Genomic DNA, 12,628 nt, shown 5'->3' with positions numbered 1-12,628 from the left:
GATATACATAAATTACAAAATATGTAAGAAACCAACCATATCCAAGCAATAAGTGATAGATATCGGTCACAACAGGATATTCACTTTAAATTTCCCAGATTTTGTGACTATTTTCTATTTAATTAATTGAAATATTATGTCATAATTTAAGGAAAATTGAGGGATTTTGTAAGAATTAAAAATGACTGAAATCATGTGATATAAGACTGTGAGCACCTGCAAATATTGTTGAGTTTCATTTACACAATGATTCATCGTTTTCTCTCTCATTTTTACTTTCTCCTGCGGGCCGAACTGGATGCTCCAAAGAGCCGGATTTGGCCCCCGGGCCATGAGTTTGACACGTGGTTTCAGACGTTAGCAAAAATTACCTAAATAAACAACGACACTAATTTCTATTGATCCGAGGTGAACTGATGGTGATTATAAAAAGCATTGAGCGTATCGTGTTACATTGACAGGCTTTCTGTCAGCGACTAACGACCAAGCCACACTTTATAACTCTTACATCGTCCCATTTTTTAGACAAGTTCTAAGGTATACAATACCAAACTGTGTTCCACCATAGGTACGAGCATGGGAAACCAGAGATAGTGGAACGCAAACGTTTGCGCCTCAGGACTGGGACAGAATGGCTGCCATTAAATGACATGGTTTGTCTGAAGTAAACCAACATTTGTCACTTTCTTTATCTATTCGTGACACATTCGGTGATAGATTAACTATTCGGACAGCTTAGTGTGAACTCATGAATGTATCAGTTTAACATGTTCAGGAATGAGCTTGTTATTTTACTAAGGGAATCTTTAAAGCAGAGGTGTCAAACTCATTTTAGTTCAGGGGCCAAATACGGAACAGTTTATCTTAAGTGGTGTATCAAAAGTAATTTAATCATTATTGTGCTCTAGTTTGCACTTCCACGTATAAATATATGATACAATTTGTACAGCACTGATGATATCAAAGCAATACGTGAAAGATTTCAGTCCCTGCAGGATCTTCACTTTCAATTTATTAGATATTTATGTAATTTGGGGACATTTTGTAGTGTAATTTGAAGAAAATTGTAGGATTTGCAAAAAATATAAAGTTCTTTACACAATTTGAGATTTAAAATGACTGCCATTATGTGATATAAGCATGGCGGAAATGTGAGCCCTGCAAATATTGTGGAGTTTAAATACATGTGTGTATTAATTTGGAAATATCTACAAATGAATTAGTACTTTTTTGGTTTCTGCTCCGGGCCAAATTGGATGCTCTAAAGGACCGGATTTTGCCCCCGGGCCTTGAGTTTGACATGTGTGTTTTAAAGACTTTTTAAGGCTCCTTTCTAAAAAACAAAAACAAAGAAAGGATCTGCTCAACAAGATCAAAGCTCATAATCACATGTAGTAAAAGTGGGAACCTAAGGAGAACGAGAGGAATGGAACCAGCCTCCCATTGGTTCTACTCATGTTATCACATCAACGTTAAATCGCTGCTCTTCACACACCAGCTTTTTAAACGTGTTGGTTGTGATCCAGTGGTTCTGCACCATGAGAACATAACTTTTCATTCGGTTCCCACTAAAGATTAAAGATTGGTACTCAGGATTCGGAGGTTCTTCGTTTGATCACACGGGATGTTTTACAAAATCTCCGGAAAGAAACGTGAACTCACCAAAGCTGACACAGTGACAGTTTGGACCACCACAAACGTTATGAAGTCTGAACCCAGCAGAGGAGGTTTGTTGATGTTGAATCCTAAAAGGGATCAAAAGGCTGCGCATTCCAGATTTATTATGGGAAATCCACGCAGACGTGTTGTTGCTGCTCCGCCAGTTTGTAACGTGCGTGGTGTCCATCGGATTTAAAGTCAAAAAAGGGAAAGACTTTTAACACATAAAAGTTACATATGAAAACCTCCTGTACAGTCAATAGATTGCTATACAAGTGGTCAACTTATTCATAAACGCTAATGCATTTAATGAGCCCTGAAGCAGGAAACCAGCATTAGCATTTTCCACTTCTCTCAATCTGTCTCTCATCCTCGAATCACTGAAGCCTGAACGGTCACTTAAAGACAAGAATGCTAATGTTCATTTTAAAATGTTTGATAGATGGCGTTTCTTGATGACTGACATCCAGAGGAATTCTAACACTCAATCCTCAAAGTTTAAAAAAGAAAATAAAGTTTCAACAGGGGAAAATAACAGCGTAGACATATTTTACACTAAATCTTGACTTCTTGATTAAAACCTGCACTCTTACTTTACGACAGCTTAAAGGGCAACAGAAGATTACTTAGACTTCCTAATGTCAGACAGTCTAAAGGAGAAAGCAAACCTTAATATGTCAAAGGCCCAGACAAGCACTAAAGATTGAAGATTGATGAATCCTGAGGGGAATGAAGTTTCATCTGGAGATGTTGAAAATCTTGCTCTGGATTTTAATTATGCTCTGCTCCTCTTTGTGGTTTCAAAATCTCCTGCTAAAAAAAATGTTCACCTACTCTAATAGTCTTCTATTGTCTTTAGAAAGGAGCAGTGGAGGAAAGAAGCTCAAAAAGTCCATTTCTTCAGTTGTGATCGATTGGTTCCAGTGGTCAGTGTGATGGTTGCTGTTGTGGGTTTGGTGGTGAGTGTGTGGATCCCAGTGCTCCTCCATCTCCCTGACTCAGTAACATGCTCCTCTTGTCCAGGTACTGACTGTTGTCGAAAGGCATGTGGTGGACGCTCTGCACGTGAGTCTTTAGGTTCCCTTTCTGAGAGGCTCGGTATGGGCAGAGGTGGCAGCAGAATGGCCTTTCCCCTGAGGAACACACACACACACACACACACACACACACACACAAACACGAATGGTCAGAGGTGAGGACAAGAAGCCTTTGAGTTGATCGAACAAAGTGACATTAACCAAAAAAGGATTTTGCTGCAGTAGGAATGAAGAAAAAGGTAAAGAATTGCGAATACAGACAAACATACACTCTAGAAAATGATGCATGGCATTCAGCGAGAATTAGAGAAGCTTTAAATAGGTTACCTGTAATATTTTACACCTGCTTCTATTGACTATATTCAGACAGGTTGGATTTTTTTGGGAGAAATCCAATTTTTTTGTTTGCTTGTTCATATTACACATAAAATGCATTTCTATGATTTTGGAGTATAAACTAAAAGCGAACATTAAAGCTGATATCCGGAGTTTCTGAGAGATCTATGATTCTTTTGAAATGTGAAAAACTAGTCTTTTACTATGGTCTACTGCTGCTGGTCATTCATATACATTAATATATATACTGTATAAGTCCCTCCTTCATCCTATAGACCTCTATACAAATGGAAACGATTGATATAAGCATGGCTTCAACTTTCTGTTTTTGAGACTGTCAGTCAAAGTGAATGCTGAACTGTGCACGGAAACAAGGCCAAACAGGTAAATATGATTTTTGAATTACTTTATTACATTGCACTCTGTTATTTTTAGGGACATGCTTCTCACACACACAGGCCCGAATCACACACATGCACAAACAGGACCTGTGGACATGCATTAATGGAGAGATGTCAGAGTGGGGCTGCTTTTACAATGAAGGGAGTGTTGGGGTTTGGTGCCTTGCTCAAGGGCACCTCGACAGTGCTCAAGAAATGCCCTGGCACACAGCTACCAGAACAGCTTCTGTATTTTTGGGCCGCCTTGGGACTTGAACCGGCCACCCTCCGGTTTCCAATCCATGTCTCTACGGACTGAGCTACTGCCGCTCTTACCTGATCCATAGACCTATATCAATGGGACCCGATGCGACCCTGTTATGTTCCGCAATGCAGAAAAGTAGAGGCGTGGCTTCTGGTAGATTGCAGAGGCAGGGGGAGGAAGTGAGGCTGTTTAGGGCGGGACATCGAGACATTTCTCAGAAATCCGGATAGCAGTTATAAGTGACTCGCACGTGTAAAAAAGGTTGTGAGTTATTACGTGACCATTCAGGCACTCACTGCGTTTAGGGAACTAAATATGGAGGTATGCTGTCTCCACAAATAATATGTATTAATTTTGCGACCGAAGTCTCCTTCTACCATCTACTTTCCACTCCATCCTCCGCCTGGCAGATTTTCCCCCAGCCGCTCCTCCCGGGATTCAGAAAAGTGACTTTTATTGCATTTCATCAATGTAAAGGTCAAACAAAATGTGACTTGGCCGTTACAACAGCAGTCGCATTGTAAAATATCAGATACGTATCGCTTTAGGACCATGTATGGGCAGAAAAATAAATTTTAGGCCACATTTGTCTGCAATCTGAATGTAGCCAAAAGGGCTAAGACTTCCCATTTTCAATTTTCCCAAATTCCATTTCTGTTTACCCATTTCTGCGTCATTTCCTTATCAGTATTACCCTTTTCCGTTTCCGTAATGATCCATCTAATTACAGAAATCAGATTTCTCATTGCTGCCTTTTAAACTTCCCGAAATCATGTCGAACACAGGAAATTGAGTCAACTTATCATATTAATTCACATTTCTGAGTTGTAATTGCACCAAATGCATGCACTGAAATCACGCCAGAGTTTGCACGAGATTTGACGCCTGTCCTTTTGCTAAATTTGCTATCAGTTAAGCTAACTGATTAATGGTAATGGCATAAAGTTGTGTGTAAAAGTTGAATATTGTCCCAAAATATGTGTCATACGGCTGTTTCCAATGCAGGAGGTGAACTCCGTCAGAATGCATCATAATACGTCAAATTTTGCACACGTTTTTTACATTTCTGTCTCTTCGCGAACCCTTTTACGGTGAAAGACCGCATGCAAATACGTGCTATTTTGGCAAAACATGCACATGTGAGGGTACATTTCCTGTCATATTTCCATTTTTAAATAATTTCATTCATTTGAAAAAATAAATGCAATATTGCCATTTTTGTCGTATAATCTGAGCCCCTACGTTTCACTTTAAAACCTGCGTAAAGTGACCCAGATGGAGAACTTCTCTATTCTACGGCATCAGGAGACTGCCACACATCCTGTCTGAACAGTCCTACTTCTGCTTCTGTGTAACCCTCTCAATCATACAACGTACACACTCTGTACATGCACACGCACACAATCAAACACACTCCATATGCACCCTATTCGCTCTCGTTTAATTAGACTGACCTACAATGGCACAGATACCTCTGCAAAAAATAAAGAAATAAATAAAGAATGGGCCGCACACACCTGAACAAAACAAATGAGAGTGCCATTTAATTGCACCTAATTATCATTTTGATAAATGGAAGAATATCAAAGCAGGAAAACAAATGACTCCCCGTGCCCCTCCCGTACCCTTCTCCCAGAAGAAGAAACAGGGAAATATAGCTGTTATCATACATCATCAGAAAGCAACACAGAGGAGAAGAAAGAAAGGTAGAAGAGAAAGAAAATGGATGAAAAAAAAAAAAAAAAAAAGGTCTAATTAATCACCCTAAAATCAGGAAAACAAAACATCTGGAAGGATGGTGAGGGTGAGACGTGAGAGGAAAGCGAGAGGCTCCACGACAGCGTCCTGTGAGGGAACATCGCTGACGGGACCGGCGCGCTACATTATGCTAAAGGTTATCGTCACCGCAAAGCAGCGTCAACATTACATCTAATTGGATCCCTCTGCCATGCCTGCAAACATCACTCATAGTGTGTGGTAAATCTGAGTCCATGCAAGTGTGTGACTGTGTGTGTTTGATTAATTACGATGTAGATGCAGCGTGGAGCAAGCAGCTCCCTCAGAATGTCAAAGCGGAGCCGCGTCGTGATCTTTGCTGGTGTTACTTTGAAGGAACTGGAACAGAGTTTGGTCAGGATTCCTGGACGTTTGTTATGCAGACAGTCGTAACACCAAAGTTACAGCTTTAATGTCCAAACCGGAGCTTGACAAATACTCAGAAATGCCATAAAAAAAATGCTTTAATTTGGATTTTTGGGCTCATGCTTGTGCTTCTCACCCCCAGTAATTCTACAAAAGCAGAATTCTTGTTATGCACGACATAAAAACTGACGCCTGCTATCAGAGCTGAAAAAAATAAGGGCACAGGAAGTATTTCAGAAAATATTAATGTGGAAATCAGTTAACTGCAGAAACGTAAGCACAGGTAAATGTGTCTCAAATGCTTTTTCATCTCATATTAAAAATGGAGGAACTGATCAGATCTAAATCCTGATAATTAAGGGTGTCCAGGTACAACATTGTTATTGGGAATTGGTTTGATATCAGCAAAAAAAAAAAAAAAACGAGTCTCCAATTTTATCGGTCTGAATCTAAAATCTCTGATATTGAGTGGATCACATGAATTGTATAATTACATAGATGTATATCCATGAATTATGTATCTTTTTATATTGTAATTATGTGTATATTATAAGAAGATTATTGTATAGAAATAAGTATGGTACTAGATATTAAAAAGGACAGGATCATATAGGTTTATAGTCCCTCTATACACTTTCTAAAACTTACTTTGTTTGATATTTATAAATTTCCAATTTACTATTATTATTATTATTATTATTATTATTAGCATTTTCATTGTGGTAAATAATACACTGCTGTTTGCTCATGTTCAAAATAAAATTAAATCATATGTATTTATTGCGGTTATACTTCAGGGTCTCTTAATTATATATTTTTTGTTTGTAGCTTAATTCATTTGTAAAATATATTTATGGTTAAGTGTAAAATATATGCAAACCCTTGGTTAATTATAAATCGGTTGGTTTCTCTACTACCAACTGCTGCTGACAATGTCGGTATTTTATTGTAAGTAAAAAAGTTATATTGTAAAAAGTGCATTATTAATTATCAAACCGTCGCCTTCTACATGAAACAGTTTGACTCCATTAAATGATACAATGTGTTTTTACCTCATATTATTGGTGTATTGGTGTCCAGTTTGCCACGCTGATAATACATAAAGAAAGACTGTCCCAATCCCAGTCATACACAAACTTCCTCCTTTAGCTTAGGACTGGAAGAAAGAACCTGGGGAACTTTTATGTATTATATTCTTTTATGTAAATATTCTAATTATTTCGGAGGTGGAATAATTCCTGACACATGGTGACAGAGGAAAATCAAGATTTCTGAGTTCCTAGTGAGCAAAATAAAACTAACAATGAACTAAATAATACATTCATAGTGTTTTTAAGACAGAAAAGTCAGCAGGAGCGATACGTTCTGTAAGCCAAGCTGAAGCATTAGGATGGGATGCACGCTGAAAACACACGGGTGTGTCAGGTGTGATGCTGCGACATGCGAGAAGGCCAGGTGTTAATGCCAGGTGCAGTGGGTGTTACCCAGGAACAAAGAAACACACACACACACAATGAAAAAGCTGCATGATTGACAGATGAACACACACACACACACACACACACACACGTACACATGCAGAGGCGAGACATTAATAATGAGTAAACATGCAGAAGCCATGAGCGAGCCCAGTGATTAGCCATGGAGCTACATACTTGTTTGGGAGCTTCAGAAGTGATGGCGTGAGCGTCAGAACCTCTGTGGAGTCTGTTAAAATCAAACCCAACTGTGGGGGAGGAAGGGGGGAGAGGAAGAGGAGGATGAGAGGAGGGGGGAGGGGTGGTTCGGTTAAATGCGTTTCTAAATTCACACAAGTGTTAAACTTACAACGCACCCCCCCCTCCCCACCGCCCCTCCTCATCACAACAGCATAGGACACCAGCGCTCCCTGCTAATGGAGCGGAGCTGGCTGTGTGGACGATGGCGATCATGGCGATGATGATGATGATGATGATGATGATGGTGGTGATAAGAAGCCAGTGGAGGCGAGGCCATGATTTAATATGACGCATGTTAATATAAGCCTCGGGGGCGGGGGGAGTGGTGGTGTGTGTGGGGGGGTTCGGCCTTTTCCCCAGTGCACACGTCCATGCTACAGACAACTGTCGGTGACAACATTAATTACGGCCTCTGCCAGTGTTTACACAGCCTGTGGATGGGCGCTGGTGTGTGTGTGTGTGTTTACAATAAGGTGTGTGTGTGTGTGTGTGTGTGGGGGGGGGGTTAGCCGAGCAGTGCATCACTTACCATTTGGCCTCTGTCACTTAGAATCACTGGCTGTGCCACATATCATTCACACTCTCTATAAAGAAGCTACTTATCTCTCTGTCTGCTGTGATCAGTGCTACGTCGACTGATGGACATGACAGGACGGGGGTGTGGGGGGGTGTGGGGTAGCAACAAAATAAGTATCATGAATAAGATGGCAGTGGAAAGAAAAGGAAATGAATGGGAAAGGTAGTGAGAACAAACCCAATAAGGGTAAAGTATTAATATAAAAAAAAAGGGGGACACTATAATTGTACTGCTGATTTGAAATGTTTTTACTGTTGATTTGAAATGTTTTTATTGTTGATTTGAAATGTTTTTACTGTTGATTTGAAATGTTTTTACTGTTGATTTGAAATGTTTTTACTGTTGATTTTAAATGTTTTTACTGCTAATTTCAAATGTTTTTACTGCTGATTTTAAATGTTTTTAATGCTAATTTTAAATGTTTTTACTGCTGATTTTAAATGTTTTTAATGCTAATTTTAAATGTTTTTACTGCTGATTTTAAATGTTTTTACTGCTAAATTTAAATGTTTTTACTGCTGATTTTAAATGTTTTGCTGCTGATTTTAAATGTTTTTACTGCTAATTTTAAATGTTTTTACTGCTGATTTTAAATGTTTTGCTGCTGATTTTAAATGTTTTACTGCTAATTTTAAATGTTTTACTGCTAATTTTAAATATTTTTACTGCTAATTTTAAATGTTTTTACTGCTAATTTTAAATGTTTTTACTGCTAATTTTAAATGTTTTTACTGTTGATTTTAAATATTTTTACTGCTAATTTTAAATGTTTTTACTGCTAATTTTAAATGTTTTTACTGCTAATTTTAAATGTTTTTACTGCTAATTTTAAATGTTTTTACTGTTGATTTTAAATATTTTTACTGCTAATTTTAAATGTTTTTACTGCTAATTTTAAATGTTTTTACTGTTGATTTTAAATGTTTTTACTGCTGATTTTAAATGTTTTTACTGCTGATTTTAAACTTCTTATTGATTTTTAAGCTGTTGAATGTTTTCTGATGCACTTTTTGATCATGTTAAGCACATTGAATTGCCTTATCTATGAAATGCGCTTTACAAATAAACTTGCCTTGCCTTCACCTAAATCACGTTGTGCAATGACTCAGCACAATCCTACTTCACCTCCTGCAACATCTACAGACCATCAACTTTCCTGCACCCGTGGCTAACCTAAAGTTTTAAATCCCTGGTAAGATAACTAAACCAACAAAAACATTATTCTGGAAGAAAATAGAGATTTCATTTAACCTCCAATGTGCAGGTCAAATATGCATGTTTTATGTGTGGCAAGAAATGAGTAATTAGCATGTGTTGACCACATGATCATGTGTTATCAAATATAAGTTACTTTTTGTAGCCTTTCAAATACATTAACTAAAGAAAAATCTTCTTTATATAACATTGTGTTCATGTTAACTGAGATGTGTAAGAATTTGAAGATGCAAGATACTGTAATGTCAATTTATTTTATTTTATCTTAAACTGTTTTTAAGTTGCCATGTATAGAATTTAATACACTGCATTATCTTCATTGAGAAGGTATTTTTTCAGCTCCAGGAGAACTTTAATCCAGGTGAGATGAGGTTAAATGGTTCCTTGTAGAGTAAAGGTTGCAGACCCCTGCACTAAATAAATGGTGACTGAGGTGGAAATAGTATAGGCTGAAGAAAAAAAGGAGAAATAGAAAAGACAACTTCTCTTTAACAAAAGCACAAAAAGTATGTAAAGAATGACAAACTAAAAGAAAAATCCAGGAACTGTGAATCAAGCCATTTTCAGTGAGTGGCACTGGGATGCAAATGACTTTGGGAGGCTGGCATAGAGAAATGCATTTCTGCTTCATTAGAATGCACAATTCCGTCTCTCTAATTGACACGTGATTAATAATGTATACAATTTGTCACAGGTCAGTATCCGGAGCAAGTCATGCTTCAGTTTGAAAAATAGCGTCAGCTGCCCTGCCCAGGGCGGGGACGGACGCAGCCCAACAAAAAAGATTGGTTTTCATGTATTTTTGTCCAACGCTGGGATGGCAGCGACGTAACGACAGAGGATGAAATATTGTTGAGAATGTGGATCCCTGTGCATATTTTCTCTATATTTCATGGGTGGGTGGGGCTGATAAATGTTGAGGTGTGTGAGGGGGTTAGGAGGGGGTACAGGATGAGCGACTCGTGAAAAAGTGGCCAAAAAAAAATCGGAACTGTTTCTACAAATCAATGAATATTGGAGATGATCTCGTGTTGCTTTGATGAGCATTTAAAGGTTTAACAACATGGAACACATGATTTAACAAATTAATTTCTATCTCCCTATATATACATATTACTTGTTTAGTTATGTTATAATAATGACATTATTGTTATCCTGACAGCACCACTGTAGGTTCAATCAGTGGTTCCTAAACTGGGGGCGCACTCCCTGGGGGGGATGAGGGGTTGTGACGTCATGACGAGGAGGTGCATGAGAATGGCCATGCTGAACACTGAGCATGAAAAATAGAAAAAGAAAGTATCTTTGCAATGAAATATCCTCATTGTTAGTAGGGATGGGCGATACGGACTAAAAAAATTAGCCCGACAATTTCTGGTATTTATCACGATAACGCTAAACATCACAATAAAAAAAAAAAAAAAACTATAAATAAATAAAACAATTCCCAACTTTAAGTGTAAACAGGTTTCTTACAAACACAAATAAATCTGAATACATCAACACTAGACACATTAAAAAAGGCTACAATAACTGCTGACTCAGGAGTTCATGAGCTGATATTTTATGGAATATATCAGTGCATGTGGATCACTCTATTTGTGTTATTGCATGTTATTCATTTATTTCCTCACTTAAAATGAAATTATTTTCTAAAAAAAAAAAGCACACGAAAAGCAAAAATAACTCCATCAGTGTTTTTACTGTTGATGAATCTTGTTTCGTTCATCTTATGAGTTACATAAAGTTAAGATTTATAAATATTTCTCTCTGATTTCCTCATTTTAAATCAGATCAAGCTGATGATTTCATCATTCAGTATATTTTGGTGTTATAATCTCAACAGTTACATTAGTCTAATGGGACCAGCTTTGTTTTGTGAACACGTGATAATATAATAAAAAAAAATATTGCCTTTCACAAATTGGAATGGCTGAATAGTTATTATTTATGCTAATATTTATTTCACACAACGTGTGACATGTTTAGCTTTTATCCTTTCATACAAGTGTTAAATCTGACCATGAACAGATCAATGGCTCAATGTGGCTTTATGACAGTAAGACGTGTTCTTTTTACTTGGTCTATTCCATACATGGAGTGGTTAGCATTATATATAGCATCGTTTCTATCATGGGATGACATATTCTTACCGGAGAGAATGTTTTTGACGATAAATCATAAACGATAAAATATCGCACATTCCTAATTATTAGTGTTTTAAAATGTTCAGTTTTTCGAGTTTTTCTATTTTTTTTAGAAGTTTTGAAGATGAGTTTTCAATACAGGTTACATTGTTTACCCATTTTGTTGACATTTCTTTATGATGTTGGGGGACCTGGAACATTTTTCATTCTTCAAAGGGGGCCACAACCAACGTTTGAAAACCACTGGGTTTATTCATGGGCGCAACTTCCATTATGATGGCGTTAGCAGTTAGCAAGTGGCTAAAAAATTAAAATAAAAATGTACTTATTTGTCTGATTTGAAAAACATGTGTAAGCTCTCAAAAAATAACAAAACAGCACTTTTACTTCTGTTTTTTTTTTTTAAGTTCGTTTTACTAAGGATGTTCGTGTGTAAAGGTTTACTAGCGTACGTGTCAACAGCTTTTTAGTCGGCGACCAAAAAGCTAGTCATTAATTTCTTTTGTTTTTTTAGTAATGTAGTCAAACTAACAACAGCATGCCTTTTAAATTAATGTAAAAGTGATATAGATAAATTAGGATATGAAAAATACAAGGGCGTATTAGTGCCACATTAGAAATAAAAACTATTTTATTAGATTAAAGTCGTAATATTTTGAGAATAGAGTCGTAATTTAATGAGAATAAAGCCGTATCTTCAAAAACTCGTAATGGTATAACGCAGAGGTTCCCAAATTGGGGTACGCAAATTATCATAGGGGGTACATGAATAAAAAATAAAAATTGGAAACTAGAATATAAATCAACCAGCAGTCAGGAGCCTCTATGCACTGCCACAAATGACACATTAGCCAATGTAAGATTACCCCATGGTTACAGAGAGACAATCTCATCAAAAAAAACACAAATCTGACAGGAGCTACATTGCTTTATTTTCTCTTTTAATTACACATTATGATTCCTCAACAGGATAGGTCAAATTCAGAGACAAATATTACTGTAGGGCTACATTGTGTGTGACATTACATTAGTAGTGGGTCGTAACACCATTTTTTTTAATATCACAATGTTTTGGTGTCTCCAGACTATTTTCTTTCTTTCTAGGATTAGCTTATGGTAATGTTTGTCATTGCCAGGATGAGTGCACAAAGT

At 37.2% G+C, this 12,628-nt stretch overlaps 1 protein-coding gene across 3 annotated transcripts in view; it reads right to left on the bottom strand.

Annotated features, from left to right (window-relative positions):
* Positions 1-240: 240 nt before the first annotated feature.
* Positions 241-12,628, bottom strand: part of znf516 (zinc finger protein 516) — a 61,298-nt gene continuing 48,910 nt past the window's right edge. For 2 of the 3 annotated variants that reach the window (XM_028471065.1, XM_028471064.1), the window contains exon 5: positions 241-2,792. In XM_028471065.1, coding sequence (XP_028326866.1) covers positions 2,587-2,792 — 206 coding nt within the window. In that variant the 3' untranslated portion in view covers positions 241-2,586. Of the gene's footprint in view, positions 2,793-7,474; positions 7,546-12,628 lie in introns of all 3 variants that reach the window. The other variant, XM_028471066.1, reaches the window with a different exon arrangement.

This window comes from Gouania willdenowi, chromosome 16 (assembly GCF_900634775.1).
Source record: "Gouania willdenowi chromosome 16, fGouWil2.1, whole genome shotgun sequence".
Classification (NCBI taxonomy): domain Eukaryota; kingdom Metazoa; phylum Chordata; class Actinopteri; order Blenniiformes; family Gobiesocidae; genus Gouania; species Gouania willdenowi.
This window is presented reverse-complemented; position numbering and strand designations above follow the sequence as displayed.